Source organism: Ammospiza nelsoni, chromosome 1 (assembly GCF_027579445.1).
Source record: "Ammospiza nelsoni isolate bAmmNel1 chromosome 1, bAmmNel1.pri, whole genome shotgun sequence".
NCBI lineage: Eukaryota > Metazoa > Chordata > Aves > Passeriformes > Passerellidae > Ammospiza > Ammospiza nelsoni.
Window position 1 is genome coordinate 63499045 of NC_080633.1, and position 23153 is coordinate 63522197.

Sequence of the window (23153 nt, forward strand, 5' to 3'; positions counted from 1 at the left end):
CTCCACAAGCAATCCTGGTTGTCACTGGTGCTTATCCTTTCGGTGTGACCTCAGTTTAATGACAGCTGCAGACGTGGACTGACACCAAACCCTGGCTCTGAGAGGGACTCGCCTTCCCAGAGGAGTGGGAGCAGGATTACTGAGCACCTTGCTGCTCCTGTACAGATGAACCTGGGGGAGAAGAGGTGAGCAGCAGACACTGCCCTGCCAGGGTATGGTGTGGGGCACACGCTTCCCTCCAGGCCACCATCACAGCCTGTCCCAGAGAAGCCCCTCTCTGTAGATACTTACAGCTGTAACATCCCCTATCCCAGCCTGCACCAGCCTGCACGGGCTCCAAGGGCTGCTGGAGTCACTCAGGAGCAAAGGCGTTCACTTAGAAAAGCCACCAGCCTAGTTAAAATCAAATCTCTCCTTGATTTTAACTAGAAGGCTGGGTCTCCCCATGCCTCAGTAACACCCAAAATACATGGATCAGGAGACACAAGGTGCTTGGGAAAAGAAGAGGGCACCACCCTCCATTCCCTTGGGTGGTATCAGCAGCAGATGAGGCTGCTGGAGGGAGGCTGGCATGCAATCCCACCAGTCTCCATGCCCACTGCCATCCAGGGTTTGTCTCCTGCAGAGCTGTCAGCCCACAAAAGTTCATACACAGGCACAAACTTGGCACAGAACACACTGGCAGCAATGGGACACACATACACCTATAACACTAAGCACAACCACAAGCCCAGGCCTGGCACCATCAAAACCCAAGCCACAGCTGGGAAGAGAGACCAAAATCCTTAGAGGGATAATGAACGACCAGAAGCTTAGAATTAGGGGCTTGCTTTTAATTAACAAAGAAGAACATGGTTGATTTTTGCTGAATTACCCCCTGTTGTTTTCATACATGCTCTTTTCTTTGAATTCTTTTATTGATCCCATATGCGTCAACACTGGCAGCTGAACCAAGTCATCTTACAAAAATTAACAAAAATAATGTAGTCTTGTATATTACTCCCATGATTTGTTCTCCAACACAGGCATTTGCCTTTCCCTACTTTGAAAGGGTTTTTCTGTCTCTGCAGTCAGTTTTTTCCCCTGCAATATTCATCTCCAGAGCGATTTGGAGGGGCTCATAGGAAGGGTCTTGCCACACCAGGAGCTAGCTGCCAGGAATCAAAAGTGAGCAGAGCCCTGGAAGGCAGGAGAGACACTGGGGCAGCAGCATTCAGGTATCCCCTGGGTCTCCAAACCTGCCTCCTCTTCCAGGCTCTTCACATGCCCTGTTCAGGTCCCAAGCTGGGATTCAGGACATTGGACAAAAATCTTCCACAACCATTCCCATTCCCCTTGTGTTTCCTCTATAAACAGGTCTCACCTTAAGCACACAGATAGTTTTATTGGCTCATCTAAGATGGGATTAGGGTATTGTTTTAGGAAGTTAACTCTTACATGGAGAAGAGAGGTGAAAGGACCAAATTCATAACAAAACTCTACCTTCATCTCGCTGTGGTAGGACCCTGTCCAAGCTCCCTACAAGTGATAAAGAGGTCCCAGCCAAGCTCTGTGCAGCAGCACAGCCCTGTAAGGAGACACATTTGCCACCTCTCACAGCACTCAGGCAGAGAGATCCTCTGGAGTGGCTGTACCGGGCACCAATTCAAATAAACACAAAACAGCATGAACAGCTGTGCCACTTTTCTGCAGGGAACAGGCAGAAAGAAAACCCACAAGCACCACAGTCTATATGAGGGATGGGACATTATGGGAAATCACTCATCTTCATAAATAGGATTAGTAAGAGGGTCATAGTTACAGGCTGAACTTTAACCAGGACACCTTTGGCTAACTAGTTGTCATGGTTTGACCCGGAAACAGGATTTCTGGGATGCTGTAGATAGGGCCAATGAGTGCTCAGATTTGAATATTGCCATCTGGCCCAACCACTGGGCATTGGATCCACCTCTGAGAACACAGGGTAGAAGCAGGGCTCTCCCCCTGGCAGGCCTCTTTGGATTTCCGGCGGGAAGGAGTTGGGTCTCTCCCCCGGCCCAGTTGCTGGCTGGGCGGGGGGAGGGGAAAAGCCATGCGGCCTGGCCCAGGAGAGGTAGGCCTGGCCCCCCCAAGGGTGGAAGGAAGAAGTAAAGAAATGCCGGGAAGCAATGTGCAGCCTGTTCCCCTCCCTTGGAGACAGACAGAGAGAGAGAGTGCAGCCTGTGTTTGTGGCCGTTACCTTGAAATTTAGTAAACGTGCTGGCAGCAGGCAGCCCGGCTGAGGAGATGGGGGGTGGAGCCAGGAGTCCAGCCGCTCGGAGGAGTTTTTAACCCTTCTTGGACAATGAAAACTTCACAGAACATTAACCCTTCCTAGACGAGTGATGGAGGTCTGGACCAGAGAGAGAGAGAGATGTTGGAAGAATGGAGAAGATGGAGTGGCATTTTATGCTGGACTCCTTCGTGTAGCCATGGACAGAGCCATGTTTCCGTGTGATACAGAGACTGAGTCCAGGGGGAGAAATGTCCTAGAGCCAAAGAAGATTCAGTGTGGGTACCCCTCGGCCCCAGGGGGTATATAAAATATGGGGGGAACAGATGTCCCAAAGGTGAGATACTGTGCTTTTCTGGAACTGGACAAAGCATCCTTAAAAAGACAACCCTGAAAGCAGCCCTGATTCTTGTTTGGTGGTGAGAACACTGGAACAAGGATGGAAAAGGCCACCACAACACACGGAAGGACTCCCTCTCCTCTTGAGGAACTGAAAGTTGAACATTCTAAAGGGGTGGTGCTGGACCCAGAATTGGTGATTTTGGAAGACGTATTGTATTGGGAATTAAGGGGGGAGGAGGAGGAGAGTGTTTTTGTGAGGTTTTTATTTTCCTTGTGTTTTTTTTTCTTTTGTGTGTAGTTTAGTAATTGTTTTTGTAGTTTAGTTAATAAATTTTTCTTTTTTTCAAGTGGGAGCCTGCTTTGTTTATTCCTGGTCAAAATCTCACAGCAGACACCAGAGAAAGTGTATTTTCATGGGGGCATTTGGCCTTGTGCCAGTGTCAAAACTTTGACACTAGTGAAGTGTCTCTTCCTCCAAAAGCTATCTGCAATACAGACTGAAGCCTTTAATTAAACTATCACCATACCAAATGTTATACATTTGGTGGAAGAGAGAAGAGGAAAGTTTTCTTACAGCCACCCCAAACCTCCACTCTGTCTACCAGACTTCTCCTGTGGCCAAGAGCCCTAGACCACACATAGGAGTGATGTGAAGGCAACATAGCTCAGAGGCGGTAGGAATGAGTGTAAAACCCAGCCAGCCCACCACTACCACAAGCACTCTTCTGGTTTCTGAGCCACCACAGATTTATCAGGCCCTGCTGCACTTTCTCACCCAGCCAAGAGGGACTCGGGTCTGGCTGCAGCCCAGAACATCCCTGTTACCACTGTGAAACCACTGCCCCTGAGGAGCCACAAACTGCTCCCTGCGGAACCTCGTAATGACACAGGCTGGAGGCCCCAGGGCATGTCACATTTTAGTTATTTGTAGTCATAGCCTGAGCAAAGCCAGAAGTCTCCTATCCATTCTGATTGTGTTTTTAAAATGACACTACCTCATTTGGTGCCACTGGCACTACAACACTGCTCCCTCCAGCTGACTTTGGTAGCAGACATGCCACAAGGCTTCTCCAGCTGAAAGATCGTCAGGAACACCATCCCTTCCAGGCAACATATAGGTCAGAAAAACTGAACACAGAGTAGCAGAAAACAGATTAATTCCCCTCTCCTGGCAAGGCTGAGGGCAGAAGAACAGAACTTCATCAAGCCTCATGTCCCAGGGAGTCAGATATCAATCCCTTGATCTATCCCCATGGCATATCTGACTGTACACTCTGACTGGGATCCCAGGGAGAAAAACCTCCAAATGGGAGCAGGTACAGTTAGAAAAAAATTCAAATCTTTCTGAAGAGACATTCAGCTGAGCAGTGCTCAAGGTCCTGAACTACCCCCTCTGCTATCCAGAGTGCTGCTTGTGGGCCCTTCCACAGGGCACTACCTGGAATCCTCTTCCTACGGCGTGACCCTCAGGCCCCCATCCCACAAAATGATTAGGGTTGTAAGGTCCTTGAGGTCATCTAGTTCCAACCCCTTACCACAGGCAGGGACAACTTCCAGGGGACCAAGTTGCTCAAAGTCTTACCTAGCCCAGTTGAACTCTTCCAGGGATAGAGCACCCACAACTTCTCTGGGCAACCCAACCAAGCAATGTTGGGCTGTTCAGACACACTCACATGGGTCAATCCAGTAGCTGCCAGAGCAGCTTCCCCACTAGCTATGGTGCCCAGGATGAGCAGGAGCTACTAGAAGTAGTAGAAGCAGCAGTAGTCTCTTACCTCTCATACCTGGGAACCACACACACTACAACAGGCACCTGTGCCCACCTGGGCTTAAATATAAGTTTTTTAGCCAAGACCCAGGAAAACACAATTACCTAGGTTTCTCAAAGTCTGAGCTCTTGACACTGGCATGGATCTCAAGAAGGTGAGACTGTGAAATTACTGACTATGCTTGATACTGGATTATGCTAAGAAAGGGTCGGCATAAGGAAGGATTTTTCATTTCTTCGCTACATGGTAGTATCAAGGAAAAAGTGCTGGGGTGCTCTTGCTCAGAGGCTTAATCCCTCTGCAGACATTTATTGTAACCCCATTTTGAGAAATCTGAGATCCTGCAATTTTCCCCTTTTTGATAAAACACAAGCACATCTTCAGGCAGGTGTGGGCACAAGACTTGCTTAAGAGCTCTGACACAGTTATTCCAGCATCCTGCTGAATTTTAAAGTGTGCCTATTGCTAGGTGCTTTGTTCTCTAGCTCAGATTAGGGAAAGGAATGACAAGAAAGAATTTCGTTTTTTTTTTTTAAAGTGTTGTCATAGTGCCAAAGTTCCATATCTTCTTGGTGATTTCTCATGGGCATCTCTTCACAGCCCAGCCAACAAACTCCAACTCTCTCCTCACCCACCTAACCCACTCTTTTATAGCACTCATCCTTATTAAACACAGCTGTGACCTGTTAAGGGTAGGCCTGTTCCTAATCTTTGATAATTAGTGCAGCTGCAACTCCTCAGGGGTAAGATTACCTTCTGCACTACCTTTATTTTCTTACATTCTATCCCCCCACATCACAGTCCAGATTTGAAGCCTTGAGTTTGCCCACTGTACACCTGTGAGGCTCAGCATGGCAGTGGCTGCAGACATGGCTCACTGCAGAGCTGTTAACAAGGTGCTCTCTGGGCTGAGAAGCTCAGCATGAGACGTCCCACGCAAGAAGTAACACAGGGCTCTAAGTGGAAAGTGTTTCCTCTGAGATATAAAAATATAATTTTGTGGGTCGTATGGGATGTTGGTTTAGTTTTATTTTTGTTGTGGATTGCTTTGGGGTTTCAGATTTTTTGGTGGTTTTTATCCGTGGAAACTGTAGAAAGACAAGCCCTTTTTGTTCTAATTTTCCGTGATTTATGGTTTCCAAAAACTAAGTTTTCAGACCAGAAAAGTTGTAGAACTTGAAAGAGAAAGGAGCTGCCAAGCAGGCACCAGGATCAAAGGACATTGGGAAAGGTATTTGCAAGGGCAATCCTTCTGAGAGGCAAACGATTGCTGCCTACAGAGGAGGAAGAATTCCCAGGAGGAGTCACGGGCCCCACAGGACATATGACAGAATGATGATGGCGTGGGTGGCACCACCCACAGGATCATCCCAGAAAAAAATGGGAGACCGGGAAAGGTGTTTTAAGAGGGTGATGTGGGTTGTGTTTGTCAAACTGGAAGGATGGATCAGACTGTGAGTAGTGTAGAAGCGGGTGTGGGTGAATGGATGGATGTACACACACACAGTGGTTAAGAAGGTAAATGACATCTTATGTAATCTCAAAAAATATGGAGAGTTTAAAATTGAGGGATTTGGTCACAAATAATTCTGAAATAAAAAGCTTTTGAAGAAAACTAGTCTTCGTGACAAGGGCAGGAGCCGGGAGGGAAAATTATACCTTGAAGCTGGAATCAAATCAAAATTGAATCCATCGAGTTTGTTTTTATTTTCCTGGCCAGAAGATGTTTGGGTTGCTTAGACTAGTGTGATTGGAATTTTAAATATTGGAAATTCAGAAATGTGTATCTTTTTTCTTGGAAAAGATTTGTTGGTGTTTTCTTCAAAGTTGCCAGGTGAGGAGCTGGCAGTTCACCCGTCTACCAGGTGGGAAGCCGGGCACTTTGCCCACCACTGGCAGCTGGTAGGCTGGCAGGGTACCAAGCACACTGGCTGCCAGCAGCTGGTGTCCATCACAAGTCTGACAGAATGGACAAATTCCCATCAGAAAGCTGGTTCCTCAGCAATCAGCAAGATCCTCTGAAGGAAAAGTGCTGTGCTGGAAACCTTCAGTCTGCTGCAAGTCATCACCTTTGTTAATGTGTGGACTGGTAAGTTGCTCCTGCTTTGTTGCACAAGACCAGAGCCTTGAACACACACACATATTTGAAAAAAAAAATGCTGTGTTTAAGTGGAATAATATCAGTGCTGAATTTATTCTAAGCAAACTAGTGGGGGAGAAAATGTACATTCATCACCAAAATTTGAGCTGTAAGCGACAATGGTGGTATTCTCCTCAGCCTTCATCCTGAAAACATATTCTCTGAGGCAAAACTATCAAGACCTTTCAGATAATGTATTGAGGTGAAAAGCCCCACAGATGACACACGGGGTTTTCAAGGATGTGTCAGCCAGCTGGAAAATCCTGCCTTCAGATGCTGAGTAATTGTAGCTAAGCTAGAAATATTTAACAGTAAACATCGCCTTAGTGGGTGATGCTCAGAAGCACGGCTGTGATTGTCTCTCGTAAGCACTGCAGGATGCAGTGGGAGTGTGAGGAAACGCATAAAGGAGCATGGATGTCTGAAAGTGCCCAGCAGGATGTAGCCTTCCATCAGGCCTTTGGGAACTCGGGGCAGGAGGCCCCGCTCTGCTGCAAGGACAGGCAGGGCTGAGGGAGCAAGTGAAGAGAAAGGGGGCTCTGAAGCAGCAGGCTTTCCTCTGTGCATCCTGCCATAAATCCCACAACAACTTCCTGGGGTAGCCCCAGCTCCTGGCAGCTCCCAAGCCAGAGTCTCCACCAGACTTTGCAGGGGAACAGATCTTTAGTAATCCTGCACCCCACCTATGGAGAGCAAGCACCACCGCTGGCTGCACGCCCTGCAGCAGCTCCCAGGGCTAATCCAGAGCCTGCCCCACACTCTTTAAAAGGATTTTAATGTCAATTATTCTGAGAAAGTAAATAACAGTCCAGACTCTTGATTCAAACTTTTTAACCTTCTTTTATCCTCAAAATTTCCATTAAGCACATCTGATTAATTCAAATTTTTTCCATAAATTTTCTGTTATCTTTTTAAAGGCAGTTGAAGATTACAACAAAATGAGACGATGTCTTTACACTGATTTTTTAATGTTGCACATACCGCATTTTATAACATCAGAAGAAAAAAAAACCCCAAAGTAAACCTTAAGGACAGAAAATAAATATAATTTTTATGAATATATGCAGAGAGTGCAAAAAACTGCATCTGTAAAACATTTAAATGCTGAATCATACCACAAAAAAAATTTACAAAAGCACTTATTTTTTTATACATATCAGCTTTCTTCTTATAAACACAAAAATATTTTAACAAATCTTACAAAGATCAAACCCTTTTGCCCTTCACCAGAAGAAAAGTGGTGAAGAAAGTGTATTACCTGGAGGAAAAGAAAAAACGCCAAAAAATAACAGATAAACAGAAGGTAAAATCTGTGAGGGGCAGGACAGGGGTCTGTGGCTGCTGCTGGTTCACACCACACACACAAACACACCCAGTGTCAGACTCGGACACTTCCATGCACACACATTTTAAACACAGGCTTTTTTCAGAAATGAGCAATGCTGGGGCAGTCAAAAGAGGTCTCACACAGCGACCCTTGGTGCCTGTGATGCCAATACCAGCATATGGAACAGTTCTGCTCTCTTCATTCCCAAGCCTTGCTCATTAGGGAAAAGTCAATGATCAGACCAGCTGAGCTCCAAATATCTCATGTGAACTGGAGCTTCTGTGAAACTGGACCAGACCAGCAGCGAGAGACTTGGAGAATGAATGGATTTGCTCTGGGTTCTGGGGTGTTTTGAAGGTGGGCAGGTAGCTATGGAAAGGGCAAGCTTGAGACAGGGCCGCTGGTGAAGATCTGGGACACAGTTGAACACGGTGAGACAGCCCAGCACAACAGGTGCCATAGAGCTGGTGACACCCAAAGCCTCACCTGGCCGAGTCCCTTGTGCACCACATCCACCCTGGGCCCCAGGAAGCCGTAAAGCTCAGGCACCTTCTGGAAATTTGAGCAACTCACTGCACACGTGCTGCAGCTTCATACATTCAATCTGTCTGGGATCTCCTGGCACGTGGCCACCAGAAGCTGCAGCTTCTGTCTGGACATCCAGAAGGCATCAGCAAATTACTGACATCCATAATTTTCATCCAAGAAAAGATAAAGTTTCTGGGGAAGAAGGGAGAAGAATGAGGCTGTGTCCTTGAAAGAGCTGGTGGACCTTGTCAATCAGTATCATCTTTTACAGCTCAGATTGTGATGGTCAATAAAACTCATTGCTAGGAAATCACCTTCCCTAACAATAGAGATTTGCTCGACTCAAAGAACTAACCTGAAGGATCATAAGAAAACCCTCTGATATAACTACAAAACAGTAGGAAACATTTACTGTGGACTGCACCATATCACAGAAATTTACTTTGCAGGTGCACCATGACCTTCTCTACTGGAAGCAGAAGAGAAAAGCCTTCCAGTATGAATGCAATTAAAATAAATATCATATGATAAAGGCAATGATACTTCATCCTTAGTATTTTATAATTACTAATTATAAATTATATTTGCATTGCATAAATTATAATAATAAATTATAAAACCACATTGGTTATGAGAAACTTGACTGTCGTGACACAAGACAGACCTTTGGGCTTTGTATTCAGCAACATCATTCAGCTCTCACTTCATTACTTTGCTAACCAGAGTACAAATTAAAATGAGACTGAAGTTCTGCAGAGTCTTAGCAGTAAGTTAACCTTCCAGAAGGCTGCAAGAACCAACTCTTGCTGTTCCAGGAAAGGTAAATTTTCACATCTTTATTTCGAGCCATGTAAATTATGATCTCATCCTACACAATCATGTGTGAGAGATGTCTGACAACTATTTTATAACTAGCACACTCTGTTCAACTGCCTCAGCATATTTATAAGATTATCTTCCTGGGTAAGTGTACCCTAGAAAGCCTCCAGAGAGCTTGAATTCTTAAATTATGAATCTATACATGATAAGTATTTTTTATTTATATAAGAAAAATATGTATACAGGGTATAGGGGTTTTTGGCTTTTTTTCCCCCCAGCACATTTCCAAAGAAGTCTGCTTAACAACAGAAGCATCTCCTCTGTGAAGCTCAAAAGCTGCATGGCTCCCTTATCTATTAGCTCTAACAAAGCAGCCCTTATTTAGGTGTTAAAAGAGAACTTCTTAAGTCTCAATAAGTTTTTCTAAACAAGCCAAGTCTGGAATTTCTAACTTTGGTCAGGTAACTCAGCATCAAATTTCTTTTTAAAACCTGGGAGAAAATGGCTGGAAGATTTTTATCCTCATACAAAGAAATCTACTAGCTTTGCTCTAAGACTCTTTGGCCTGAAATACAGGATGAAAAATAAGATCACAAAAGGAATTAGTTTGAGAAAGAATGACTGGGAGAAGGAGATTACAGTGCAAAACAGATTTCAAATTTTTAAAGCAGCAGGCACTACAGTACAACCATCCATTGCGGTACCAAAAAATGGAGTTGCCAAAAATTGATTTTATTGTCCCATTGTGGAAATGCAGTTTTACCTGCCCACTTGTATTTATTTCTTCATGCAAATATGGAGGCAATATCCAGTTTCTCTTAGTTCATTCAAGTAAACTTTGTGTACATTTTAAACATGTCTTTGGATTTCATGCTGTGTAACTGGACAGACAACAAGATGTGGCATTTAGTATCATTAAAGCACTGAGAAACATTCATTATTGTTACCCCTTGTGCCCTTCTTTGGGGGAAGCAACCCCATGCACCAAAAATAAACCATCACTTACTGAAGGGCACCCACTATAGCTCTGGAATAAATATTGCAGAGATGCACTTGTGCTGTAGCATGACAAGTGTCTTCTTTTTACTAAGAGATGGATTTGGGAGCAGGTATCATCATGCTCATTTTAACACAAGGACATGAAGTGCTGAATGGGATCTTCGGCTGTATTGGACACAGATCCAGTGACTGATGGGAAATGGTGTGATATGTGTCCATGGAGATTTGTGGCCAGATGCAGTACAAATCCAGATTTCTAGCACTGGTCTCTTAAGTTTAGGAGCTGACCTTTAAACACTTAGGGCCCAATTTTCATAAGGTCTGAATGCCCCTGGTTCAGAAGGAATGGAGTACTTTCCACTTCTGTTCTCCAAGAGAGACATCTGTGAATGCTCTCAGTGTAACATTAAAGGCCCAAAACCCCCAAGGTGTCTCTCAGTGGTCAAAGGCCCAAGGACAAACTGGTGATGAGTCCAGGGTGGGCAATTGCTCCTGTGTGGCACCTGCACTGCCACAGCCCTGGGCTCTCCCCTGGCTGCCATCCCCACACCAGCCACCTGCTACAAGGGCAAGAAGAGAGATGGTAAGAGCAGTGAAGCCTGGTAGTTGGTGATGTGCACCAACTACATCGCACAGAGGGAGCTCAGGAGAGTGGATTTACAGATACCTCGATTAAAAAGAGTTAGATGTAGTCAGTCCTCTTTTTTAGTTCTACCTAATTATTACTAGTATTATTTGTCATGCTTTCAATAAATCTTTTATAAAGTGACTTTAATGTTTCCTACAAAATTGAAAAACAAACCAAAGCAACACAAAAGCAAAAGCCAACACTGTAAAAAGATTCCTGCTAAAATGCTTCTGTGGAAACTCTGTGAGCATAGCCAGTTGGTGCAAAATAGCTGCCTTCTGGAAAACAAAGCATCAGGACTTTCCTGCTCCCAGCACTTCAGCATAGGTAATGCTTGACTCAGCCAGGCCAGGGTCTACTTAATGCACATGCTCAAGTATTCCCATGCAATGAAAAGCCAGGATACATGGGGCACTGGACACAGCCTTTTTTAAAAAATCAATGTTGTAAAACTTTAATTTTAAGCTCTTAAGATATCCAGAGCTTTTCTTGGTCCATTTGTTGCACCTACACAGCCAAAGGAAGGGGTGCCTATAGCTTGTGTTCTCCTTATCCAGTTTTTGTGTAAAGACCTCCAGCAAAAGCTTGGGCTACTAATCCACATCTAGATTTCTTAGATGCCTGGACTGGCACTGAGACTGCCAGGATGTGTTAACTCCTGCATGGTTAATTTATATGAGTTTTGGTGTGCCCACCAGGCACTTAAACTGCCTTCAGCAGCCTTTCTTTAGCAGAGGGAGAACCTGACAGTTTTGTTAACACAACAGTGCTAATGAAAAAAAGATTTGCCACCCTCATTCCAATAGGCATTGTAGCAAAACCAGGCCAACAGCAGGAGGGAGAGGAAAAGGAAAGAAACCAGACTAGCAAAGGATGCATCGGTCATGGGTAAGATCACAAAACATGAAAAACACTCAAATTTCAACATGCAAAGGATATTGGTACATTGCAATGCTGGTTATGGTTAAAGAGACTGTACAGCTCCTACGTCTTTGTCCTTGAGGCTCTGTTAAAGTAAGACTTGCAACTTCAAGTTCATAAATAAAATGGAAATGACAGTAGTGCCATAAAAACGTAGGTAGAAAAATAGTGCAAAGCCAAGGGCTGGACACTTTAATCTGTCGCGAGTACCCCAAAGCACTACCATTAGTGCTCTTCAAGAAAACACATACAGAAAACATTCTTTATTTATTATAAATGGCAGTTGCCTTCATTGCACTCTGTATTTAGAATATACTGTCTACCATTCTGCTTCCCTTCAAAGCTGAGGATGAAGAATAAATACAGCCTTTCACACTGGCGAGCACTGCCTGCCCTCCAGCCACGACTGGTAGCAAAGTCAGACAGTATTTATAAAAGAAATCAATTAAAAAGTAAAACAGACAGTATCATTTAAGGCCTCTGTCCTTGCTAGTCTGCTCAACAGACTACACTTTCTCAAAAGAAGAAAACCTGCCACTTTTGTTACAGTAACCAGAGAGCAAAGTTAAACAGAAAAAAGGTCACATTTACAGCTGCCAAGAAGGCAAAGTTCCTGAGGCTCGGCCAAGCAGCACACACACACAGGCAGCACTCGCAGCACCCTCGCAGCACTCCCAGCTGAGCTCCGACAGGGGCAGCCGGGCCCAGCGCCAGCCCGACACCGCGCTCGGGCCCAGCATCTCCTTCAAACCCTGCAGCCCTTGCAGAAAGGGGTTTGGAATTACAACCAATTGTACAGTGCAAACTTGAATCTGCTCCCACAGATATAGAATGCACAGACGGGAGTCCAGAACAAAAGCGCCACCGGCCCCGGTTGTGAGGAGCACCATCCATTAAGGAAATAAACTCCAGGGAGCAGAGTCTGATCTCAGCTACTCCTGACTGAAGAGCTGCAGTAATTCCAGCTCTTCAGTGAGCTTTCAGTGAACTTACACAGGTGTAACTGATACCAGGGCTTGAACTGGTTTGGCAGTGATGCACCAAATTAAAGTGAAACACTTATTAACTGACAGCCTTCCAGATTTAGAGTAACTAAAAAACATCACTAACAGAGTTTGTTAACCTTGAGCAGGACAAGAGAAATACCCACCAACTGACGGAGGTCACATTTACACAGCATTTCTCAAGATTCACTTCAGCAGGTCCATAAGGTTTTGAAGGAGGGCTTGGCTTAGCCTGGTTTCAATAACTTTTTATCAGGGTTCTTGCTGCCACCCCATGTAAACTGTTGAAAAAAATATACTGACTGCCCATATGTACTTAGTATATCTGTGCCCATGCTGCCACTCTGCACAGACCCAACCAGGATCCCAATGCTCTGCACAAAGTGGGAACTGTATCACAGTCTTTCTTACGATATTACCTTCACTGTGAGTTTTCTACACCCGTGGTACTGACAAAAGGCATGCCCAATGGTAGGGAAATATGCATATTCCTAATATTTCATGGTAGATATGTCATGTTAATGTGAAAAAAATAGCAGCTTTCTCAAGGTCCAGTCTCTCAAAAGAGAGCCCTATCTTAGAAACAGTTTTGTTGGTTTTTTACTTCTGTAGTTGAGATCAATGGCAAAAATCAAATTGATTTCAATGCTGAAAGAAATGCCATGGCAGCCAATTGACAGGAAACTACCAAATGTATTTCCTTAATGGTTTGTTACATTTAACTGTACATAAGCTATCAGACAGAAGAACCTAATCAGGCTTTTCCCTCTCCCTCTTTCACTAAAGACCCAAAACTTTCTGAGAAATCTGAGTGTCACCAAGAACCAACAGCAAGCACAACAGTAATGACTGAATCTGCAAAGAAGAGTAATGCAGCAGGATCAAGTCATGTGCAGCTGATGGAAAATGGGAATGTTCTATCAGTCTTGAATAGGGTATGAAGGACTGAATGGTGTCCTGTTTTCCTCTTCAGGAAGCAAAAACCTACACTGCATGTACTGCACAATAATCTGGACTTGTTAGTGATAGAGTAGCCTGAAAAGAATAGGCACTTATCCCAAGAACTGGCAAAAAAAGGGAGCATTATTTGGTAGGTATGGCACCAAAACACAACCATTGTGCTTCCTCACATACGTATGCTGTACAGATGGAGACTCAAAAAGACACAGAGTTTTAGGTTGTTGGCAGGCTGGGTTTTTTCTTTTTGCTCCGGCAAGATTTGCAAATGCAACAGATGATGCATGGAGATGCCACAAGCAGCAAGGGGGAGGTCACCAACGCTATGATACCTAGTCCAACGAGGATCCCCACAACCTGAAAGAAAGGGTGGTGAAAAATACATATTTAGATAGTATGGAAAATAAAATATGCATGTGCATGCATAAACATAGCATTGGTCACCAAAAAAAAGATGAAAATATAAAAATAATCATCTTGGGTCTTCTCTGAAGGCTAAAATCTCTTTGCTTCAGCATGCATGAGAGCTCTGCCCAGCTGGTTAGGAACACACCTGTGTTCTGTTCCACATCACTGAAGCCCGTGAGTGGCCCAGCTTGTTTCTGCAAGGGCCTCTGTCGTAATGCCGTAAGAAAATATCATTCTGAAAAACAAAAGGAGAAGCTGTAAGAGCAGGTTAGAGAACTGCAGGGAGAAGTTCAAGACCAGAGTGGAAACACAACCTTCCTGGCACTGCTTTGAAATTGCCAGCTGCCAGCAGACAAGTTCACCTATCTTCCAAATCATTACCTAGAGTAACTTGCAATTTCAGAAATTGATGTATGTTTGGCACCTGAGCTATCATACAGCATCTTTCCTCCTCCACTTTTAAAAAGCATAAGCACATGAGTTCCACCTAATTGCACAAGTACCTAGGCTATAATTTGGTGATGATAAAGGGAACTGAAAACAACAGGCATTTCTGAAACCTAGCAATGTGAGGGATCGTCCTCCTGAAGTATTTTACCTTCTGTACTCCTGCTGTACCTACTTCACAGTAATTCTCTTCTTAGACTCAACAGGAAAATATAAAAAGTACAAAAATCCTGTTGAATTTTTCTTTTACCATTAATACTCATCAAACTACTCATTCTTTTCTTCAGAAGGTGACTCATGCCCTGCATTACCCTCCCTAAACCACTGTGCTGTAACCTGATGCTGCTTCCCCTTTCATTTTTCAGCTCTGCTCTCTGGCTTTGCAGGTACTACCTTCATCTACACCTGGAGCTCCTGTAACCCCCACACATTCAGAAAAACTACATTTGAATCACACAACTACAGTTTCTTTCTCTCTTTCTCCCTTTGAACTGACAAAAACTCGATAAGGGCATGTCTGTGGAGTCTGCAAGAATATGACACTCCTCAGGTTCAGCACAGTGTTAAGCAATCACCGTGTACTGCATGTACTCTGAGGCAAGCCCTAAGACTCATGTTGAAAGAGCACGTTCGCCCACACAGAAAGGGGACATAACACTAAGAGAAATCCGTTTAGTGTGCTGAGTAAAGGATGAAGACTGAGGAAGTCTCATTGTTTGCTGGCTGTGGAGTACAAAAAAGACAAGAAAAGCTACGCAGCACATAACATTTTAGTTCAAGTGCTGGTAAAGTCCTTTTCATGCTCCCACAGCTGTTACTGATGACTGTGCCAAAAGGGCAAGCTGCCATATATACAAGTGCATTACTTCCAAGACTCTTCATGCTGCTAGGATACTTGAAGTCCACACAAGCTGAGACTGGTTTGTAACCTTTGAGAAGTAACTAGCAACATGCACTTCACAATCTGTGTTCATGATCCAACATTTTTATCCTCAAGCCTAATAGCCAATCGTTCTCTTCAGCAAACATGGCACTAAAGATGGACTAGAAAAGGAGACCTGGTGCTCCCTAGCCACCATACCATGGAACAACCCCCTTCACCCAGCACCATACCATTTTTAGACAGACTGTGTCCTTTGCTGTTGAAACAGGTGGAAGACATCTATTTCCCTCACTCTCAACCAAACTGTTTTTAGGAAGAGAGAATCCAAGCAAGGTATTGCTGAAACAAACCTCCAGAAAGCAATGTGTTAGTCCCATCTCCCTCATAGAACTAACATGGGACCCATAGACATGGCCATAACCCTTTATGGAAGAAATAAAAAACTATATTGATATAATTAAAAGGACTGGGTGAAAGAAAAGAAAACAACTGAGTCAGAAGCTGAATTGAGCCAAGAAATTTGCTAGGACAGCAATGAACAAACAAAAAGCTTGTGCAGGGCCTTGGACTAACCCTTAACCCCATTATTCTTCATCCTGGTGTTTTTTCTGCAGCACTTACATCCAAGTTCTGTAGACAATACCAGCAAAATGTGTGCTTGCAGTTCTTGCACATCATCTGAGCACAGCCCTCGTTTCGCTCAATATAAATTCGACAAACTGGGCACTGCTTAATTGGTGCCTCTGTCTCTGCTCCAATAAGAAATCTAGAAAAGTAAGGAAACATTAAAGTGAGATGTGAACATATTGGTCGGTATTCAGGTCCACTGCCTGATGTGTATCGTGCTTATCTTTCAGAGCATCTAATGTTGTCCTAAGTGTCCTCAGTGTGTGAAGCTTCTATATTCAGTACAATACATTGAAACACACTCGCTACTAGGCGTAAGACTATTAATGTCACACAAAAGTGAAAATCCCTTGCCTTGTTCCTTTATGCTGTATAAAAGTAACACTCACTACACTCACAATTAATCACCTATAGCATTAAAACTTAGCATTTTGTTACAGAGACCTTACACAATTCATTTAACAGGACTAGATTATGCAACTCATAATCCTTGTCTGAATCCTCCTTGTCTGAATAAAATAGGCTTAAACTCTACCACAGCCAGAGATCACACCTAGAGAAGAAAAATCACAGCAAGAGCTTTTTGGCAACACCTATTCCATGGAGTTTCTAGCAAGCAGAATGCTCTAGGTTTTAAGTTTTTCATTTATTGAAAAAAAATTATATAAAACTTTGAAAACATGACTCAATATAACTTGATTCTGAAAACAAAGATGGATAGCCGAAGACATGACATAGTTTAAACACAAAAGCCTCTCTTCTATAGATCAATGGCTTTTACAACCTGATCTGCAGGCTGTTTGCAGTTAAGGAAAATGAGCATAAATAAGGCTTCTCACTCCAAGTGAAATTTACACTGTGTAGGAGTTAAGGTTTTTCTATGCAAAGATTCTGTAAATATTAAGCAGGGGTGATTTCTTAACCACAGTATAAGCAAAATTTGGATCCTGCAATATTGGTATATTGGATTTTTGGTATGGGCACAGGTCATAATTCTAGCACGTGAACAAAGCCTTTAGGCAGATTTAAAGTCCTGGAGGGCTTCACCTTTTAGAAGTGTCAGTTGCAACCCAAGCTTGATAAGTACACAGATAATACTAAGTATGTGAAAATAAAATTTAGCATTTAAAGTAATATTTAGACTGGAATTGTATTTAGGAAACACCAGGAGAGTTGGACAGTCTCCAAGCTGAAGCTGTGGACCTAGAAGGAAGCTGCTCCATGAACGCAACGTGAGGCCCTGTGATGAAAAGAACCAAAAGATGGCACGGCCATCATGGATTCCCATCTTACCCCTGCTCAGTGGGTACCGGGGTCATTTGGTTTTCCTGGCACAGGTGCTGCCCGTGCCATGGCTCCTTGCAGGAGGAGCAGAAGGTCAGGCGGCAGGCGGGGCACTCCACTGGCACCGGCGCTCCCGACTCGCTCGGTGCGATGTGGCACACGGTTTGGCAGTCGGCTGTCGGGCACCATGTTCTCTGGGGGTCCAAATGGACTTCTGAAATGCAACAGAGAGAGAAATAAAACTCTTTATGCAGTCCTCTTCTTGTCCCAGTGACATGTGTCTAGGTACACAGCACCCAATTCTGCACAAGGGTGTGGAAGCCAAAGCGCTCCACACCCACACCCACGGGCATTTGGGCCTGCTCTTCTTCAGGCAGGTCTGCATTTGTCCTCTGCTAAGCAGTTGCACTGAAAGCATTGCGACAATAGAAATACACTACACAGAATGTGTTCCTTGCCTTTTTATAGCAAGGTTCAAAATATGAACCTAGCTGCTGCTGGCTGAGAAGCAAGTGTCTTTTGTAGCACTAGTCTTGGACATGTGCAAGCCATGCAGTAACTTCCATGTAAACAGCAGAAGGACTGTAATTAAATTAATGTCAAGTCACTTTCCATGCCTTATGTACTATCCTTTATCTATAAATTGCAGTTAATATTCACTGCATCATATCATTACTATTTGTCCGGTATCAGATTATCACAGGAGTCAAGATTCAGTGTGTAGACACTGAGTTACAGTCATCACCACATGGCAGAGAATGATAAATGTTGATCCTCTCTCTCACTTCCCAATCTTTATTCAAGGACTTTGCAACAAAAACCCAGCTGGGACACATTCACCGTTGGTCATTTGCTACTCAATTCCATGAAGTGCATGAACACTCACACCCTGCAGAGCCTCCCCAGAAAAGGGCTGTCAGGGGCTACCTTGCCCCTCCTCCTTCCCTGGTTGCTCTCTGGGACCACCACTGAAAATCAATAGATGGAGGGGATGTCTCCAAAGTCAATGGAAATCCTGACTGTGAGATGGCAAAAGACATTACAAGGTACCTCCAGCAGATAAAATTAGTTGTCCCACTTGAAACAAAAAGCTGCACAAGGACGTCATATACGAGTTCTCCAGCAAATTTTGCTGAAAGCACATATGGACACACAGGTACACACTACTCTGACTTTGGGTAACTTCTGAGTCTGTGTCAGAGAGCTCCAACATATGTAGAGAATTTCTATTTCCATGCAAAGGTTGTCACCTATAATTTAGGCAGGACAGCAAAACACCTGTGCCATCTACCTTCAGCCATTTCATGGATTTAGTTGCATTCTTTTCTCTTACTGTCTTGCACACACTTTGTTTGCCTCCCAAAACAAACATTTTGCTTTCTATTGAATGAAAGCAAAACCAAATTAGATCTCGGCTTCATTAGTAGGGAGAAGAGAGCCACAGCAAATCAAGTAACTTTTCATATTTACATAGTTTTAAAAAGTAATGTCCTGACTGAGAAAATTTTATTTCTCTAGGTTCCTTTGGTGTCTCTTAAAAGAAACCCTGAATTGGTTAAGACTATGGCCTAGTACTTGCTATTGCATTTAATCCTTCACACAATAGATTCTGCATGTTTTCTGTTGAAAATTCAGCTTTGTAAACCTAAATTCCCCTATCCTGTGTTTGGGTGAAAGACAGAATGTCTGGTTTTGACATCATTGGGAGGAGGAGAATTGGGTTGTAAACCTGTTTTTTACAAATTTGTTGCAGCAAGATGTAATGCAACAGATGAAAGTCCCTCCTCTCCCACTTCCTCCATCTTACAAAGAACCTACAGATGGTGTTTTGCAATCCACGCTGTCTCATACTGTTTGGTTTGCCATGGAGCACAAGCAAAACCAGTAACAGCTAAAAAGGCGCAGCCAAAAAAGGGAAAGAGGCTATCAGCCTGCTCTGGCAAGTTGCTCCATCTCTTGGTTAGGGCCATTTCTCTCCTGAGCTTTTCCCCTGCTACCCTGCAGCCAGTTCAGCCACAGCTCCCTCAACTCTCAGGAGGAAAGCCTTCCCAAACAGTGCCAGTTTTGGGCAGGGATCTGGCCAGTTTTCATAAAACATCCAAGCAAGCAGGTGAGATGTAGGTGGCAGACAGGAGGAATGCAGCATCCTGAAGAAAATAATTTCTGGCTCAGAAGGATAGGACTGAAAGGATAAGACTGTGTTTCACAGAAATCTCCACTTAAAACAGACTACTTTTGAGTCAGGCATAAAATGGAGATTCTCCTCATCTACCCCTCAGCCTACTGGCAAATATTATGCATGTGCCCTAACCACTTACCATTCCTCTATTTCTTTACTTCTGTTGACTACATCAACACCATCCTTATAGACATAGAACAATTCCTGTTTTTCTAATAAATATGCTTCACAGAAACTCTATGGCTTAGCCCTGACTGGACGCAGAGAAGTTACAGATATGCAAAAAATCTTGTTTTTAAAAACACATTTGCATTCTAAGAACACAAACCCCACAAGAGAATAGCTTATTATCAGTGCATCTATTATTAAATTTAACAATTGTCTGTAGATACACCATTCTATACCAATTACTTCTCACTATGTTTCCACACAATATTATTGGCCCATTAAAAAAAGAAAGCAAAGAAAATGAGAAGATATATATTCTATTAACATAGCTAGCATAGATTGGGGATGAGGGAAACGGCTGTTGGATGAGTAAGTCCTTCCTGGGGTGTTCCAAATTTTCCTAAAAATAAATCTCACAATGGAAAATGTCTGGACAATAAGTTGAAGATCAGGAAGGAGTCTCTGGACAGATTCTGGGTGAGAATTCATCCCCAGCAGATGCCATTAGTGAGGTCTATTGCTGGTTTCAGAAAACGAGTGTCAGAGCAGGGCAGGCAGGCTTTGCCAGGTAAGGCTCAGGTCTGAGACTGGTGCTTCAGGCCAGCAGAAACTAATAAGCCAAGTCCCAAGTTCCACTGATGAGTGCAGAAAGGTCAGCCTTGGCGACAGCATTAAATCCAGGATAGGCAAAAGGTCTTGGCTAAGGCTGGGATTAGTGCTGGGTGTCCAGGTCAGAGCTTTAGCTAGCAGGAATCGTTCCCAGACATCAGTAAGCTGGATTTATTGCCGGGGCCAAAAGGCAAGGCAAAAGGGCTATGCCTAAGTCTGCTGCTCGGACACCAGTTTTATCATAAAGGAGTAAGGGCAGATCTTAAAATCATAATGAAGAGAGATAGCAGAGGTGGAAGAGAATTTGTCAGACTTAGGCAAGAAAGAAAAGGAAAGGAGGATTTATAAACTAGACAAGTTTTAGGCTTCTCTGCGTGGGAGGCAGTAAAAAAAAAGTAACAAAAGATCATGAGTTCAGCTTTGGCTAGTTATAGAGGAAGAGATACCAGGAAACCAATAGTTTCAGAGTCATCAGTAAAAAAAGGTTTTACATAAAACAGATTCATGTATTGCAAGAAAGTGCCTTTTTTTTAACCCTTTAATATGGTGAATTAACAAGCTGTGACTTCCATTGTCTAGGACTGTAGACAAGCCACTGATTAGATCATGAACTGGAGAGACTTTGTAAGAAATTAAAAATAAACAAGAAGGTGGTAAAACAGGAGAAAGAAACAAAAAATAAAACCAAGGTTTGGGATTTTTTTTTCTTTTTGTTTGACCTGAGTGCCTGAATATCATATCTACAATCTGCATTTGCCCATAAACTCTGGGGTATATTTGAGTATTATGAGCAGTTTTTCTACTTTGTGGTCATTCACAAGGATTCATGTCAGATGAGATTCTGTAAAAACCTATATATTCTTCTACCTGACCAACTTTTCAAGTGCATTATTTTGCCTAATTTTTATAGACCTCTGCACTGTCTTACACAATCCACTGCATCTAAGCAGGCATGCAGAGTAAGAATATAAATCCAGTCTTTCAAGGAAAGTTTGAGAACTGGCAGAGTGGGGCAGTGTCTCAGACACACCATTCTGCACGCTACCATGCACTGAGGTCTTTAAAAACACTGCACCTTCCAGCTGAAACTTTGAAGCTGGTGGCAGTCTTTAAAACCAGGAAGGGGATCTCATCTTTCTGACTAGCAAGTTTCTTCTTCAGCCTTGTCAAGGACCATCTCTTGATGCAGAAGAGTGACCTCTGGGCATAGGAAATCTTGACCTCAGTGAGACCTTCAGTTTTAAATTTCTTTACAAAGTAGGCCTTCCTCAGGAATGAGGGGACTACTATTCCTTGGGAAGAAAAACTCTACTAGACGAATACATGTGAGGCTTCTACGTAAGCAAAGCTATTTTGAAGGGATGCTTGTAAAAATTCACATTGCATTTCAGAGTATGTGTCCCCCAGAAGCTCTGAAGATCCCTAGGGATGTGTAAAAGGACTGTGTGCCCTAGCCAGCACCGGCCTCTAGCACCTTGTCAAGTTCTACCAGTACAACCACCTCAAGGACCCAAGATGAACATGCCATCAGAAGAACAGTGGAGCGCCAGGCACACAGTCTGAGAGTGTTGCCCACAAGCTTGAGTTGAAGTCTGGTAATTCATTAAGACGCTGCTTCTTTGAGTCTGCAAAACAGAATTTCGACTTTGTCTGTGGAGCACAGCCTGACCTAGTGACTGCTCCTGAACTATTTAAAAGCAAAGACATCTTCTCTGTCTCTTCCTTCACTCACTCCACAGGCTCTGTCTCTGCCATATATAACAGTGCTGCCTCCACTGACAAAAGAGAAAGTAATAGAGACAAAAAGCTTCACACCTCGTTCAAACTTCAACCTCTTGTATAACTCAAACTGGTCAACAGGAACCAAACAGGCAATCTGAAATGAGAAACACACAAAAGAAGCATTAGAAATAGAAACTTTTAAAAGTTAAAAAGTGTTGCAATAGGACACAAAATGAACTATACGCACAAGCTGAAACGTCCAAGGTACAAAGAGTATAGTTTATTTTCGAACTCCAATATTTATAGACTTTCAAAAGTGACTATGGATTGGAGGATGAAATTGCCACTTCTCCAGCCACACTGGTCAAACTAACAATTCATCAAATTTTTTTCCAGAAAGGAATGCAAAACAATCATTATTTACATGAAAAGTGTGTGAGAAACTCTATTACAAAAATGTAAACATCAGAAGGCTTAGAAGAACTTAGAAGAACAGGATGACAAATAAGCACTATGTTCTACACACCTGCTTTCCTGAGCTGGCTCTCAAATTCACCTTTTTGTTCCTGCTTGCTTTCAGCACCACATTCTTCCACACCCTGACTTCTTCTCAAAAAAGTGGTTCTGAACCTCCCCTGTTTCAGCCACACAACCCAGTAGTGCAGCCCATGTCTTTCTTTCCATGCACATGCAAACCTTCTCTGTGGATTCCATATTTACTTCAGGCTCCCCAGTTTTATTTTATGTTGGTTTAGTGTAGCAAAGGGTGACATGCTGCCAGCCCTGGAGACTGCAGCATGCTGTTCATGCACAAGAATACAGCTCAAATGAATGGTTCTTCATTCACATCTCCCAGTGTTAATGGCAGGAGCCACTTAGCTCTCAGGAGCTGAAAGGCAGTCTGGTTTCCAGTTTTTATTCATTCCATGGGGTTTGGACCAAGACAGATAATGCCATTGCTGTTGGAATTTGCCTTAGACACGGAGCAACCTATTGGTTGCTGACTGAAGTTAACAAATGTAGTTGGCATAGCCAAACAGGCTTTGATGATACATTTTGCACATTACCCTAATTAAACTAGCAGCCTAAAAGGCTAAATGCTCTAATCTCCAATTAACACTCTACGTAAGAAGACCAAGTG

At 43.4% G+C, this 23153-nt stretch overlaps 1 protein-coding gene across 1 annotated transcript in view; it reads right to left on the reverse strand.

Moving 5' to 3' along the window:
- Positions 1-7322: 7322 nt before the first annotated feature.
- The window catches only part of RNF144B (ring finger protein 144B), a 53281-nt gene continuing 37450 nt past the window's right edge, over positions 7323-23153 (reverse strand). The window contains exons 4-8 of the mRNA XM_059476876.1: positions 22106-22166; positions 17344-17548; positions 16045-16189; positions 14239-14328; positions 7323-14042 (exon numbers count right to left, since the gene is read on the reverse strand). Of these exons, the coding sequence (XP_059332859.1) occupies positions 13902-14042; positions 14239-14328; positions 16045-16189; positions 17344-17548; positions 22106-22166 (642 nt within the window). The 3' untranslated portion in view covers positions 7323-13901. The remainder of the gene's footprint in view (positions 14043-14238; positions 14329-16044; positions 16190-17343; positions 17549-22105; positions 22167-23153) is intronic.